This window comes from Notolepis coatsorum (assembly GCF_963971535.1).
Source record: "Notolepis coatsorum genome assembly, chromosome: 12".
In the NCBI taxonomy this organism is placed as follows: domain Eukaryota; kingdom Metazoa; phylum Chordata; class Actinopteri; order Aulopiformes; family Paralepididae; genus Notolepis; species Notolepis coatsorum.
In genome coordinates this window covers 95084437-95101361 of record NC_140176.1, presented here as the reverse complement: position 1 = coordinate 95101361, position 16925 = coordinate 95084437, and the positions used below count along the sequence as shown (strand labels likewise).

At 41.4% G+C, this 16925-nt stretch overlaps 1 protein-coding gene across 1 annotated transcript in view; it reads left to right on the top strand.

Moving 5' to 3' along the window:
• Window positions 1–16689, top strand: part of sacs2 (sacsin molecular chaperone 2) — a gene marked incomplete at its 5' end in the record, with an annotated part of 39490 nt that extends 22801 nt beyond the window's left edge. Inside the window, 5 exons of the mRNA XM_084325948.1 lie at window positions 117–228; window positions 783–929; window positions 1688–3122; window positions 5177–5265; window positions 5361–16689. Of these exons, the coding sequence (XP_084182074.1) occupies window positions 117–228; window positions 783–929; window positions 1688–3122; window positions 5177–5265; window positions 5361–16375 (12798 nt within the window). The 3' untranslated portion in view covers window positions 16376–16689. The remainder of the gene's footprint in view (window positions 1–116; window positions 229–782; window positions 930–1687; window positions 3123–5176; window positions 5266–5360) is intronic.
• Window positions 16690–16925: the final 236 nt, after the last annotated feature.

Below are 16925 nucleotides of genomic sequence, written 5' to 3'. Positions count from 1 at the left end.
TTCAAGTACAGATCACTATTTCCAAAAACCTAGAATCTAGCAAAAGAGTGTAAATCCTGGAGTATTAACCCTTGTCTGCTAATGGTTGATCATTTGATCTGCATTGATTTCAACAGGAACTGATTCAAAATGCAGATGATGCTGAAGCCTCAGAAGTTCTTTTCATCCACGATGAGAGGAGTTATGGGAAGGAGAGTCTTTGGAGCGATAGCTTGGGAAAATACCAAGGTAAGTGTGGTTTTCCTGAGAATAATAACATTTGAATGATTATCAGTTTAAAGTTAGATCATTTTGTCTCCTTTTGACAATCATCCAAAGAAACCTAACTTTAAGGGTAAATTCAGAATGTTGGACCCCTGGCCCTCTTTCCTACTGACCAATGATGTTGTCGATCGGTAGTCCTTTCTCGCACAATCCATGCTGTTCTTCACACTGGATACCTGCAGCTCTGGCTATTTAGCCTAAAAATGAATGCAAAACACCACGCTCTAATCTGTACAAGCCCTGACATAAACACTGAAATCTCCTTTGGGTGCACTGTGAAGTATGTTTATTTCAGAGTTTGTACAGACTGGCGTGTGGCCCCATTGATTTATCATTAGTATCCAGTATGAAGCATGGATTGTGCTTTACAGATTGACAACATCATTGGTAAGTAGGAAATAGGGCTATGGGTCCAACAATCTGAACGTATCCTTTAAACTATAGAAATGGTTGGATTAGCCTAATCTCATAGTAACTACATTGTTACAATGATTGTACACTGGTTGTTTCATGTAAAGGTCCTGCTCTCTATGCCTACAACAACGCTGCATTCACCGATGATGACTGGAGAGGCATCCAGGCTACAGGGAGGAGTGTGAAGCGTGACGACCCAAACAAAGTGGGACGATTTGGGATCGGATTTAACTCTGTTTACCACATAACAGGTGAAACCAGGCAGTTACTTTGCAGATATTCTACGTTAGTCCAAGTGTAAATATTCATCTGTTTTTTATATTATTATTAGTGGTGGGACTCGATTAAACATTTTAATCGAATTAATTCTAGACTTTATAGTTAATTAATCTAAATTAATCACATTTTAATCGCATATTTGATGCGAAAGGCAAAAATGTTTTAAAATTAATTTTGGTATACGAGTGAATAAATGACTATACATTATATACGTTTAAGCAGCAAAATCCTGTATTAGCTACTACACAGACCAACAGATCAATGCAATTTTTAACAAAGTGCAGCAATTTTTGGAATAATATATATATAGCGCAAAGGACCGTTTGTAAACTCAAGCACTTTCGAGGTAAAAGTAAAACGCAGTACTTTCAAGTACATTCCAGAACAGTTGACCATTGGAAAAAAAACTCTTAATTGATCTCAATTTCTCTTATTTTATTTTATTTTATGAACAAACCAGACTAAGAAAAAAAGTAATTTGCGATTTATTATACTTTATACTTATTAGCACATGCATGAGTCTGGTCTTCTTTGAAAGGTAACATTCTTATACAATAAAGAAAAATCATCATGCGATTAAATGCATCAATTTCTTTAACTTTTAATTCTTAGTTAATTAATCTAAATTAATGCGATAAAGTCCCAGCCCTAATTATTATAAGATATCATATGACAAGATCAGAAGTCCTTTAATTATTATTATAATCTTTGTTTTTTACTTTATCCCCAGATGTGCCATGCATATTCAGTTCAGGGTACCTTGGCTTACTGGACCCCCAAGAGAAGCTATTTGGAAAAGGAACTGGAGGCTATCAGTGGTCTCTGGCTGATGCTGAAGACCGGGACCTTTTGATGAAGTTTCGTGACCAATTCCAACCATTTCAAGATATTGTCACACAAGTAGGCAAACAGAATTGGACAAAAGTCATCACAGAAGACCAGCACTTTGCCGGGACACTTTTCAGATTCCCTTTGCGCAATGAGCCTTCAGAGATTTCAGATAATCTATACGACTCTGACAGAGTGGTTCAGCTTTTTGACAGCTTCATTGCAGATGCAGACATAAGCTTACTGTTCCTGAAACATGTGAAATCCGTGTCCTTGATACACATCAACACAGACAACTCTGTCAATGTCAGGCTTAAAGTGACCTGCTCTGGTCCCACTGATGTTGTGTTGGAGTCTGGAGATGCAGCGATCATCGACGGCTCAACAGGCTTCAAGATCATCACCTCTACTTCAGAAGACCACGAAGAGACAAAGAAGTGGCTTGTGACAACATGCTGCATGAAAGAGGGACATCTAGATGAGCTTGAGTCCCTAGCGAAGAAGTTATGCTTTAACCCTCAAGTTGACTTAGCATTCCCATGTGGTCAGGAAGGAGACTATACGGATGGCAGACTGAGCTGCTTTCTGCCTCTCCCAAACAATGAATCCAACAAGACTGGACTCCCAGTGTATGTGAATGCATGCTTTGGCCTTACAGACAACAGAAGAAACATCAAGTGGCAAGAGGAAGACCAGAAATATGACGAAGCTGCCTTGTGGAATGAGTTGCTGGTAAAGGAAGTGCTCCCACTAGCATACCTCAGGATCCTTCAAGATGCTATCAAACTATCCAGAGAGTCTTCACTCCCCGTCTCCTCTGTGTACCGTCTCTGGCCAAACATCACCCAGATCCAACACAAAGACAAGTGGCATGCGGTTGCTTTGGATGTTCTTCAACAGCTATTCTTACAGGATGTTGCTGCCCTCTCCCTTGCTGCAGATGAAAGAAAGTTTGTCAGCCCCTCAGAAGCGGTGCTCCCCTGTACCGATGCTACAAGCTCTGTAATGGGGACTGCCATAGGGAGGACTTTGGTTTCCTGTGGAGTAAACCTTGTCACTTTTCCAGATTTTGTTGCGAGAGCCATCAGATATGTTGTCCCCCAACTCTACACTGAGAGGCAGGTGACTCCAGCTTTCATGAGGCCAGTTCTCCACAGAATTACTTTGGATAACATTTCCAAACAGGACAGACTCTGTCTGTTGGAGTACATTTTGAGTGATGGAAAATACCAAGAACTTCAGGGTCTTCAACTGCTTCCACTCAGTGATGGGACCTTCAGATGTTTCTCAGACAGAGAGGAGGACATCGCTCTCATTGATAGTGATACATTTCCTAGGTAAGTTTGTAGCCTACAAAGAGGGAGAATTACCACTGTCACTACGTTTACATTATTTTAAAGCTTGTACTTTGCAGTCAGCTCTTTTTTGCTTGTGTAATATTGTTGGTCAATGTACAGCGTAACAATTCTGTGATATAAGATAGTTATAATAGTTATATAATTATAAGATAAGTATCAGGCTACGTTTAGACGGAGAGAGTCTGAACAGAAACCGCAAAAGTCGTCTTACGGTCTCACTTTTAATTTTGTGTTTAGACTAGCGTTTTCTGACACACACTCATACAGTAACACATCACACACACTTATACAGCAACACATGACACACACTCATACAGCAACACATCACACACTCATAGCAACACACAACACACTCATACAGCAACACACCAAAAGCATCCAGCTATTTATAATAATAACAATAATTGTTGCTCTTGATTGTTGTCTATTCAGATATTGCCAGAGTTGAATACAGTATGAGTACAAATATGAACAGTTATACAATAAGAAATAAACCATATGCCCCTGAGCACATTGTGCCATTGTCAGCGGCATGTGAACACTGTGAATAGCAATGCAAGAACACAAAACTACAAAATAAAATGGTATAGAATACAACAATAAAGTAAGAATATAGCTGCAAGAAGCAATGAAGGGGCCAAAATACTATATTCCAGTTCCAAACTAGACTAATAACAAAGTTCCTTCTGATGGACAAGCTGTTGATTACTTCACATTCATATTGATTTTATTTAATAGCACCACCATGTGGCCAAATGATTTACATTTTCCACAATTCTTCCATACCATGGAGCAAACTTATGGCAAGTTCGGATCAAATCAAGTGCAAGTACAATGCATTCTTTAAAATTCTATTAGTGTTTTGAGATTATACAGTTTGGTCTACAAACAGTGGTTCTAAATGTCGAGAAATTCTGGCTTAACGCCCTAGGAAGAATAGGAAAAATTTTCTTTCAAAATAGCAACCACATTGTTTAACATATTCATTTCATATTGATTACATATAGGTAGGACATTACTAAGTGAGGACACATCCTTAATTTCATTATGATTTAACAGTTAGCATTCTTATTCGTTTTTGAGAATAGCGCAACATTATTGAACATTATTTCCTGTCATGGGGAAAATACATGGGATTTCTCAGCATATGTGTACAGAGTATGTACAGTTTTAAGTTCACTCATTCTTCACTAGAAGTTAGCATAATGAAATAATGCATAATGACTATTCTGATCTCACCTCTGTTATATATCCACACCTGTCATATCTAACAACAACAAAATTTGTTTTATATTTAATATCTTCTCGGATGGGTCTTCCTGGGACAAAATCCTATGAAATGAGGGTCCAAGGCCTATTCAATTTGGAGGTCCTTGACATGAAACGTTTGAGAACCACTGGTCTAATCTACTAGTTGGTCTATAGGTAAATTATGTACAGATAACAAACAGATAATTTATGCATATTATATGTGAAATATATATGCCTCAAGCAGAACTCTGTTTACTCTGTTTGCAAAGAGTGGATTCAATCATCGCCAAGTACAATTATTATCCAGTCAGTTATTTTAATTTACTTATATTTTTAAAATCGTAACATATTTCAGTAATATTTTCAGCTTTAGTAACCTTCATAATAATGTTTTTTCAAGTTACTCCTGCTCTATGAAACCTTTTCACAAAATAAATCTGGCCTTTTGCAATCTAAATCATAGAGTTGGGCCAAGTTGCCTGAACAAGAAAAAAGCCTTCCAACAACTACTGTATGAAACACATGAAATTGCAAATGCAAGCTCTTCTGGGTACGACCAGTGCTGCGAAATCCGTAAAAGGCTACAGTCTTCTTTCTAGAGCATGAAGTGTGAACGACACAAATGTAAAACAGCCCAAAGATACCTTGCTTGAAGATTTGTTAAAGATTTTCTTTGTTGCCGTTTTCTCCTGTTTAAACATGGTGCAGTTACTTCTCATGGCCACAGGCTGCCACTTTTCCATAGTGCAACTTTAAGAATAACCCATGTTTTCTTCCTGCAGAGTCCTGCTGCCAGGTTGCAAAAACCTCTTCATTCCTGACGACTTGAGTACACCCTGCCTCACACATCTGAAAGAACTAGCCACAACGGGTACATCTTTTGTATAATAGAAGAATTCCATTCAAATGATTTAATATCAACAACCTTGCCTTTTTTTTAAGTAATATTTTATCTTTTTTTTTCAGATTTATTCAAGATATTCAACATAGATTCAAACCGTGTGGCTGAATATGCAAAGAGGTACCTACCAAAGGGCTGGGAAGAGACAAAGACGAGGCATGTTACCTGGGAGGTCGGCAGTAGCCAGCACCCACCCTTAAAGTGGCTCCAAGAGTTCTGGAAGTTTCTCAACAATCACTTCAAAGAGTTAAGTGGTTTCACTGGCATGCCAATAATACCCATCGAGCCCCTTCAGGAAGTCAATCATCCTGTATTACTAGCAAGACTACAACAGAACACCACACTTATTCTTCAAAAAAGCAAACAAACTACCTTGCCAGACCAGATTTCTGAAGTGGTGAAAAAAGTTGGCGGCACAGTTGTGAAAGGAGATGAGTGCCTAAAACACCAAGACCTGGAATCTTATGTGCTGCCGCCATCCCCAAGGAGTGTAATGCAGCTGTTGGTGAACTTAGATTCACAGCATGTCATCAGTGACATCAAGACAACTGCCTCTCACACACAAAAGGAAGACCTTAAGGACTACCTCTCCAGTCTGGGTTCTCTTTCAAACCGTGAGAAAGACGTCCTCTCCAAGTTGCCTCTGTTCCTCTCCATGAATGGATCCTGTGTTCCTGCTCATTCCAAACAGGCTGTACTTTTATGTTCAGGTCCAGCAATACCAGCAGAACTCCCCATGCCTGATTCACTTATACAGTGTGCTACTGAGGCTGACCGAAGACTACTACAGCTGCTAAACATCGATCTCTTGGATACTGTCCATGTAGCCAGTCTCCTGATTGATGGGCTTGAAAGAGGGGATTTTGAAAGAAATGACAAAGAGAAAATCATGATTTGGATTTTAAAACAAGGCAAAATCCTTTTCTCTCAGAATACGACTTTGGAAAGAAGATGCAAGGATTTGAGCTTCATTGAATTGAATGGAGAACTGAAAAAGGCTTCAACCTTTTTTGATCCAAGAAATGAAACATTCAGAGTCCTCTTTGAAGAATTCTTCCCTCCACCTGTGTACAGACAGACACCGCAGATGCTGGAGAGCTTAACAGATCTTGGTTTGCTGACTAAAGAGATGGATGTCACCCCAAGCCACGTGTTGCATGCCGCCACACAGATCAAGAACCTGCATGTTCACTCACAACAGGAGGCTGTAAAAAGATTTGAGGTGCTTTTAAGACTGTTGGATGCCACTGATTTGCTGACCAGATTCTCTGAACAGCAGCTTGAACATCTCCGTGTCTTGCAGTGGATCCCATGTGTTGAACCTGACGATAAGAGAAAACAAAGCCAGGAAGAATCTCAGAGAAGATCTTTCTTCTGTCCAAATGAAATAAGGCATGCAATGTACAAGGACACTGTCGGGCATGTCATGCCTCTGACAGGGGAGCTTAGTGAGAGAGTTAGCAGCAAACTGGGACTCCGACGCTTGCCCTCTCCTGCAAAGGTGGTAGACAACTTGTCAGTGTTGAAATCAATGGCACAGACGATGCACGATCCAGACACTGATGTGGATTTCAAAAGGAAGTTGCATAGCATTTACAAATGCATGCAAGATCATATTCCTGACTTCTCAAAAGTGATGAAGAAAGACACGTGTTGGCTGTGGACCCACAACCAGTTTGTCTCTCCTCAAGAGTTGGTCCTAGACTACCCACTTAATCTAGAGCTGACCTCTTATATCAGGAAGGTTCCAGAGGAATTCCTCCCATATAAGAAGTTGCTTGTTGAGTTTGGATTGAGGCTACAGCTTTCAGAGGAAGAAGTAGTGGGCATCCTTCATGATATAAAACAAAACATTGAAAAAAAGCAACCTCCTTTTGGAAATACCTCTGAGCTGAAAGTGTCAATAGCCATTCTTAATTGGTTGTGGAGAGAGAAGAAGACAGTTGGAGATGATATCCTGGTACCAGTCATGGCAGAGAGTGAACACTTTAACCTCAAACCACGATCAACAACAGTCTTCTGTGACATGAGCAGGGATGGTTTGGAGGATCTTAAATATGACCAGGAAGAATTCCACATTATCCACGAGGAGATTCCAAGAGCAACTGCTGAGTGGCTAAACATCCCACTGCTCAGCACTCGCATTCTCAGTCCAGAGTTAGTTGGAATAGAACAATGTGGACAGTCTGAACCGATAACAATGAGGATTAAGAACATTCTTAAAGAATATGATGAAGAAAATGACATCTTCAAAGAGCTCCTTCAAAATGCGGAGGATGCAGGTGCAAAGACCTGTAGGTTCATGGTGGATTTGAGAATACACAATGACCCTCCTGAAAGTCTTATTGACCCTGGCATGGCTCTGTGCCAGGGACCTTGTCTTTGGGCATTCAATGATGAGCTCTTCTCAGAAGACGATTGGGGAAACATTGTCAGAGTTGGGTCTGCCTCAAAAGAAAACATGGTGGAGAAAATTGGAAAGTTTGGACTTGGATTCAACACTGTGTATCACATAACTGATGTTCCCTCCATCCTTAGTGGAGACAAACTTCTCATACTGGATCCAAATGTAACCCACCTGACGAAGCACATCAAGGGCAAAACAAACCCTGGAATCAAGCTGGACCTCTCTCGACAGCGACTCTTGCATAGATTTCCTGGTCAGTTTAAACCATATGAGCGCATTTTTGATTGCAATTTCACCAGAGAATGTGCCCCTAAACCCTACTACCCAGGCACTCTGATCAAGCTACCTTTCCGAACACGAGAAGAAGCTCTTGTGTCAGAAATCAGCACAAATGTGTTTGACAGAAAAAAGATTGATATTTTCCAACAGCAGTTTACCAGAAACTCACAAACTCACCTCCTCTTTCTGAAGAACGTCAACACACTATCTCTGCAAAACATCACAGGTGATGCCTCAACGCCTCCAAGAGATGACCAAATCGGAACACTCTTCACAGTCTCAAAGATAACAGAGAGTTCAATGAAGGTTCCAGATGACAGCCATTTGTTAAGGCAAAGTAAATCAGATCAAACGATGAAGCTTGGTGAAAAATGCAAAGAGGTCATTGACTGCAATACAGTCAGCATTGCTAAAATCACCCAACATTGCAGTTCAGATGTGCATGTTCAGTATTGGCTTCTCTACAATTGCTTTGGGACACAGCAATCCTTAAAAATGTCCCTGGAAGAAAATAAGCAAGCCATATTCTCACTACCTATTGGAGGAATTGCTGTCCCTTTGCACGCCAATCCAGAAACCAAAAGATGGGCCCCATCACAAACAGAACTTGTTGGACAGGCTTTTTGCTTCCTCCCCCTTTCCATTCACACAGGTCTCCCAGTGAATGTGAATGGAGCATTTGCTGTGACCTCCAATCGAAAAGGTATCTGGGAGACTGGAGTTAGACACGAGTGGAACAAAGCCCTTCTTCAAGATCCTGCAATGACTGCATACATCACTGTACTCTCAGTGTTGAAGGATATGTTTGAAAACAAGATCCTGGAAAATTACTTTTACCACACCTTTTGGCCTTATCGGGAGGAAGTGTGTGATACTTTCAAACCATTGGTGGATGCTTTTTACTCTGCTATTGCTCAGCATTCTAATGGGCCAGTCGAGCTCTTCAGTGATGGGAGTAATTGGTGCTCCTTGGACAATGCTCGATTTTTGCACCAAAGCATTGAAGATGACAAAAATGTTGGTACGCTTGCAATGAAAGTGTGTCACAGGCATGCAAAGGCACCCAACCATGTCATTCCTCTTCCTTTGTGGGTGAGAAATAGCTTCAAACAGGCTGGCTTGGAGACAGTTCTACATAGCAGAACATGGGACTGGGAAACATTTTACCAGGAGGTGGTATTTAGCAACCTGACCACCATGGACCCTGAGAGTAGAGATGCTCTTGTGCTGCATGCCATTGATCTTAATATGAGTGCAGTTGACAGTCTGCTGACATGCAATCCATGCGTCCCTACGCAGAGTGGACAGCTCCAGTATATCAACAAACTTGTGCATCCAAATGGAAAAGTGGCCTGCTTATTCGAACCAAAAGAGGGCCGCTTGCTTGGGGGGACCAAAAATGACTTTTGTTCCCCCAAAAGGATTCAACGTCTGTTGGAACTGGGGATGCTGAGTGACTCCCATTTCCCTTTGGAAGACATTGCAGAGAGAACTGGCAGAATTGCTGGTGTTTGGGCCAAAGACAAAGAGAAGGCATATGGACATCTGAGGTGCACTCTTGAACTCATGAGGAGTTCCCTACATGAGGAAGACGACTCTCCCTGGTGGGAAGTACTAAGGGAGACTGTATTCATTCCAGCATTCTCTCCAGCTCAACAGAATGATGGAATGATAACACTTTGGAAGCCCACTGAGGTTTATAGTGACGCATGCCGCCTTCTTGTCAACATGACACAGCCTGTGGTTGATCATTCCAACCTGAAAATACACAGTGCTGATCCAATTCTCCAGATTCTGGGCATTCGTGAAAGTCCACCACTCGAGACAGTTCTTCAACAACTGCAAGAGGCTTCTAGGCAGTCTCAGCCATGCATCAACAAAAACATGCTCTACAAAATAGCCCACGAATGCTATAGGTATCTGAACCAATGGCTCCAAATTTCAGAAGATTCTGAGTTAATTTCAAACAGGGCACATTCATTCCCATTCATTCTTGTTGGCGACAAGTTTGAGGATGTCAAGTCTGTGGCAGAAAATGAGGAGTTTGAAGCTAAGCCATATCTCCATGTGCTTCCACCTGTCTTTTCTGGTTTCAAGGAGCTCTGGAAGTGTGCAGGTGTCGAAAAGAACTTCACATCCAACCAGCTTTTAACTGTGCTCAAGGAATTGCATGCACTCCACGGACACAACCCTCTTCCAAAGTCTGATCTCAAGGTTTGTCTCACAATATTAAACAACATCAACAAAGGGCCAAGTGAGGCCAGAGAAGATGAAAAGCTAAGTGACTGTCTCGTACCCAGTGAACATGGTGTTCTACAACCAGCAAGCACACTTCATTACAACGACAGCCCCTGGATGCCAATCCCTTCAGGGATCACATTATGTCATGAGGATATCGCACGGAAAATGGCTAGACATTTTGGAATCGAGACAACCAGACATCAATCTCTGGAGGAATATTCTGTGGAGAACAGCTCTCCATTCGCCTTTCAGTTTGAGCAACATGAGGAACTGACTGTCCGAATTAAAAACATCATTGCCGCTTATCCATCAAAGAAGGATATTCTGAAAGAGCTCATCCAAAATGCTGACGATGCAGAGGCCACAGAAATTCATTTTGTTTGGGACAAAAGACACCATGGTACAGAAAAGACCTTTGGGAAGAGATGGAACCAACTGCAGGGTCCCGCACTATGTGTGTACAACAACAAGGTGTTTTCTGATGCAGATCTGAAAGGCATTCAGCAGCTGGGAGAAGGTGGAAAGCACACCGCTCCAGGGAAAACAGGGAAATATGGACTTGGATTCAACTCTGTTTACCATCTGACTGATTGCCCTTCAATCTTGACAGGAGATGAATTACTCTGCATTTCGGATCCCAATCGGAAATACATTGAGTGCACATCAGGAAAACCACCTGCTGGTTGTGGTTATAATCTCGCTAAGGATTTCAAGGACATGTACATGGATATGTACAAGTCATTTCTTCCAGATAGCTTTGCACTTGAAAAAGGCACCATGTTCAGACTGCCTCTAAGGATCGGTGCGTTGGCAAACAGCTCAAAAATATCAAACCAGGGAGTCACTGACCGTGACATGGAAGAGTTGTCCTCTGCCCTTTCTGAAGACCCTGAAGGATTGATTCTATTCCTGAAAAACATCCACAAGATACAATTTCATGAAATCAATGCAGACGATGAACTCAAAACCATCTTCATGGTTGAAAAAAGTCTCTCGGAAAAGAGCAGTGAAGAGAGAGATTATTTTCAAAGACATCTACAAAATGCACTTCAGTCGGACAAACCAATAACACCCCTAAAGGCCATTTATGATATCAAGATTTCAACCTCTGATAAAAGACAAAGGAATTGGACTATTGCAGAGCAGTTTGGTTCATTCAAAAACAGTACTGGCACAGAAAGCTACCAGTCGGACAAGGTACCCCAAGCAGCACTGGCTGCATGCATGAGCTGTGAGCCGAGCAGACAGAACGCTTTCATTGGAAGAGCCTTTTGCTCTCTACCGCTGCCAGTAGAAACTGGACTTCCAGTCCATGTTAATGGGAATTTTGAGGTTGATTCCTCCAGGAGAGGCCTTTGGAAAGAAGATGGACAAAGTCTGAAGGCTAATTGGAATGAGTCTTTGAAACAGAACATCATCGCTCCGCTGTACACAGACTTCCTTCAACACATCCGCTGCAACATTGCAAAAATGAAAGTCCTTTCTGTACATGTTGATAACTCAAGTTTTGACAACAGATATTTGTGTTTTTTCCCCATCGTCTCAAAAGACGTTGCTCAAGAATGGCATGAAATGGTACATAATGTGTACAGATCAATCGACGAAAGAGCACTTGATGTTATTCCAGTGTTGAGGAGCTCAACAAAACAGATTGGTGGTAGGGTATTTAAGGAGTTCTCTTTTGACTGGTGTAATGTCCAAAAAACAGACCTAACCAACACACCTTACATGACAGACGGACTGAGTGAAGACTTCACTGCCATTTTGGAGGATCTTGGAATGAGGTTGGTTCCCTCTTACACAAAGATGGCACAGATATGGACCAGTTTCAAAACTGCTGGAGTGGAAGTGAAATCTGTCAGTCCTTCAACTGTGGGTAATTTCCTGAGAGAAAAACCACTCAATGACTCTACCAAAACTGAGTTGGGTTTACCCCTACCTATCAACCAAACTCTGATTAAAGATAGGACCAGATGCCGCCAGCTCTTGAATTATTGCCTGCACAATACCAAAGGAAAGAAGATTTCAAAGGAAAAGTCTTGTTCAGTCAATGGGCTTCCACTCCTCCTCACAAAAGATCAAGTTCTGAGAGTGTTCAACACAAACTCTCCCAAGCTGATATCAAGATATGAGCATCTGTTCTTTGATAATCAGGAGGATTTTGCAGATTACTGGACCAACTCAGAGCATGTGGACATTCTACAAGACGGCAAGTTTCTCAACAAACTGACAATTCCCACTGCAGAAAAGCATCTGAAACGTCTACTTCAGCATCTTCTCCAAGACTGTGAAGTTGATCCACTCTGGTGTCTTCAGGTTCCAAATGAGACTATACAGAAGTGGCTTAAAGAACTTTGGAAATTCTTCATAAGTCAAGTCCAACCAGCAGCTTCAGTGGATGGGGACAGTGGGCCCACTATGTCATTAAGTGCCATTAAGGACCTCTTCTCTGACTGTTGTATATTACCTGTGGTGTGTCCAAGGTTAAAGAACAAACGCTTTCTCCAAACAATGGAGCACATGCCAAGCGTGATTAATCTCGGCACCAAAGGAGAAGAGACAGAAATCCTCTTCAAACTTGGCTTCATGAAGCTTGACATTTCATTCTTCACCAAGATGGAACCACAGGAACGTTCACTTTTACATCCCAACCTTCTGGATATAAATGATAAAAGCACTGTGTTGGCCCAACTCTGCAAACTGAATCATTCAGAGTTCTGTAAACTTTCCAAGGACAATTTGAAAGTACTTCAATACTTTCTACAGTCTGGAATGTCCACATCCAAAGATAAACAAGAGTATCAGAGAAAACTCAAGTCTTTGCCATTGTTTGAAACAGTACAGGGTGAGCATGTGGCGATTTCTGGACATCAAGATGTATTCATTCTCAACACAAACACAATGGCAGTTTTTCCAGATTTGTTCACGTTGCATGACAACAGCGTTTTTCTCAAACACAGTCTTGAGAACAAGTGGCTGTCGGACCACATGGACATTAAAATCCTAACGGATGTGGACTACTTTGTAATGTTCATTCTGCCCATCCTATGCAAACTCACAGAAGAACAGATTCTTCACTCTATCAAATTGTTGTTGTCACTAAAGTCCCATTGTGATTACAATAAGTATCATAAACAAATCATCATGGAAATGAAGCCTGTGAAATTGATTCGCAGTGCCCATGGGAACTTAGAGCAGGCATCATTCTACTTTGATGACGGTGTAAAGTTGTACAAGGCAATGGTGCCTCAAGAGAAATTTGTGCCCAAGACCTTTTGGGACGAGTTTTGTCACGATAATGGCACAGACACGAAAACACAAGCAAAAGAATTGCTTGTAGAACTTGGAATGAAGCATGTTGTATCAACAGATGAGATAATTGATTTTGCATTACAAATAGAAAGAGAAGCAAAAGGAGATTTTGCACTTAAAGAGTTAAAAAATAAATCATCAAAACTGTGGGAAACTACCTTGACCCTGGAAGGTGACAAAAAAAGGAACTTGTTGAAGCGCATGTGTGACATCAAATTCTTATTCCCGATGGAAATTAGAAAAGAATTATGCAACTATCATCAGCCATTTGCTACAGAGAGGACAACTGTGGCAATAAAGGGATCTTTGATTCATAAGGATCCGAAGCATCAAGACTTGGTCTGGACTTCAATTCCAATAATAGCTGCCACACGAGACAATGATATGGACATGATGGTAAATGCAGGAGCTCTTGCACAACCGCCCGAAGAGTGTGTGATTAGAAACATGAGAAACATCTGTCCGCTGCCTTGTCAAACTCATGGCTTAAACAAAACCCGCGCTGATGTGCTGCGGAGTTCATATGCCTTCCTGCAAACACTGGACTTTGAGGGCCATCTGTTGACCGACCTCCCCGCTGTGTTAGTTGAAAACGACACAAAGCTGGTGAAGGCTGCAGAGACTGTTTTAGGACTCCCCTTTGATGACCTGGAGCTTAGGCCTTATTTGTACAAAATTCCTGCAAAAGATGTCATGTATGCAGAGTTCTTCAAGAAGATTGGTGTCGGACAGGAGCCTACTGTACAGCAGTATTGTAATGTTCTTGCAGCTATTTATGTGGATTCAATAGACAAGCGGACACTAAACGCTAATCAACAGAAAACTGTCAAGCGTGCTGTAGAGCAGTTGTTCCTCCTCATCAAAGCTCACACAGGGAAGACATCAACAATTGAACTTGCAACGACTTTGCATCTTCCTTCAGTAGATGGTATGCTATACCCCTCAAACACACTGTATTTCAATGACACAGTGTTCCAGACAAGCAGACTAGAAAGGGCATTGGAGAACAAACTGCAGCTCCTTCAGAAACTTGGCATTTGTTATCTGAGCAATGATATCTATGAGCACCACAGACTGCTGAAGTTGCTGCCTCAGCATGTTCAACCCAAAATGCTCTCTCTGTGTACTGTTGAGAATGTGGTGGAATCACGCATGCAGCTTTGTGAATATGGAAAGGACTGCAAGTTCAGCGGATGGTTTGACAAACACCTCACATCAATACCCTTCAGACATGGACTTATTTGTCTAATCAGAGAGCAGTCTGCGGGCGAAATAAACCAAGAAGACGCATATGACATGTGTCAGAGAACATTTCGCAGTATTGAGATAACCTGCTGCAAGAGCCTTGAAACAGAACTTTGGCTTGATGAGAGGCCACTTAATGACACTGGTGTCGAAACGGATGTCTATGTCAAAAAGGAACAACAAGGTTGTACTTTCTATCTGAAACACCATGACGACATGGCTCCCAAAGTGATAAGTGAGGTCAACCTGACTCTGACTAAAGAGATAAATGCCCTTTTAGATAACAAACTTGGCTCAATTCTCTTACCAGTCCTCGGACATCTTCTTATGTGTGACAGTCTAGAGGATGTTGAGAAAACACTGTCCAAGAATGGAATTCGTGACTGTGCTGCAAAAGAGGACTTCCTTCGCCATTCACCAGCGCCTGGAACAGCCATCCCAGAGGAATGGCACGATTCACTCGATATGAATTTCCTCAACAACTTCGAGGAAGGAGAATATGTTGGCTATGCAAATGCACCTGACGCAGGGTATATTTATGCAGTCGTTATAGAACATCTGCCTGGAACTTCTGGACCATATTCTGGCAGATACAAAATACAGATTGGGCAAGATGAGGTCATCGAAGTCAGTTGTCTTGATATTTATCAGTTTAAACAAGATACAAAGCTGAAGCCGGGAAGGAGGCGTCCTATGTCTGTAGAAGACTCCACAGAACTGGAGGCACAAGCATGTTCTGCGCCACATACACCACAAAGGTCTTCACCAGAGTCTCTTGAGGAAGCCAAAAAAGAAATTGACAAATGTTTGGCAGCCATCTGGACTCTTCCTGAGGAGGAGAGACTAAAGGCCATCAAACGACTGTACCTTAGATGGCATCCTGACAAAAATCTAGACTGCGAACAACTTGCCACTGAGGCATTCAAGTACTTGCAGAACAGGATTGATGATCATATGCAAGGCAAAACTACACCTTCAGGCAAAACTACACCTTCTTCATCCCAAGGGTGGAACACAAATTCCAGAGGTTTCTATGAAGGGTGGAACACACATTCCAGAGGCTTCTATGAAAGGTGGGATCAGGAGGCCAAACGTCACAGATGTGGTAGAGAGAGATTCTATAGTAGTAGCCACCATTCGCATGGGTATAATTTTTGGAGACATTATGGAAATGTCCCACAGCCAAACAGAGAGGAGGCCCAGCGCTGGTGCAGACAGGCCCGCTGTGATCTCACCGCAGCTTACAAAGACACTGGAGGTGGAAGCACAGAGTGGTGTCTGTTCAAGGTCCATCAAGTTGTGGAAAAGACTCTCATGGCTGCAGAGTTCAAAAGACATGGAAACCAACAACCCAACGACTGCTCTATCTCACTCCTCGCTGCCAGAGTTTCCTGCTACAACTCTCAGTTAAACACTTTGCCCCAAATAGTGGACCAACTGGTGCTGCTAGGAGTGGATGCTAAAAAGACTCAATACCCCAACTGTCACCCATTCCCCCACATTCCCAATGGACAGTTCAAATCAAACAACGGAGAACAAGCTCTGCAACTGGCATCAGAGCTTCTCACAAAAGTAGAGGTGTATGTTAAAAAATAAATTGCTGATGAGAGCTGAACAAAAAAGGACCAACCACAAATATACTGAATGTTTTTCTTCTTCCATGTAAACATTTATCAACCACTGCTTATACGGTTTGTGATTTCTTATTTCTTTTTTTTTTCTTTTTTTCTTTTTATTATACATTTTTTATATTTTTTTTTACAAATGGTGTCTTCAACCAGATAGTATCAATGAAAATACATGAGTCTTAAGAATTCAATTCCAGGTTAATTGATTGATTTGGAGAGTTGTCTTTATTAAAATATTTGATTTACTAAAGTTGACGTGTTGATTTTAAATGGTATTTTCTGCTCTACAGATCTACTTTACTATAAAACCATATTGTTGTTGGAGTTGTCTTTATTAAAATATTTGATTTACTCAAGTTGACGTGTTGATTTTAAATGGTATTTTCTGCTCTACAGATCTACTTTACTATAAAACCATATTGTTGTTGGAAACGATATCAATACAAATTAAGCTCAGAGGGGGACGAAATACAATCAAAGATAATTTTCCTGATGACAATTTTGTGCCTGATCACAAG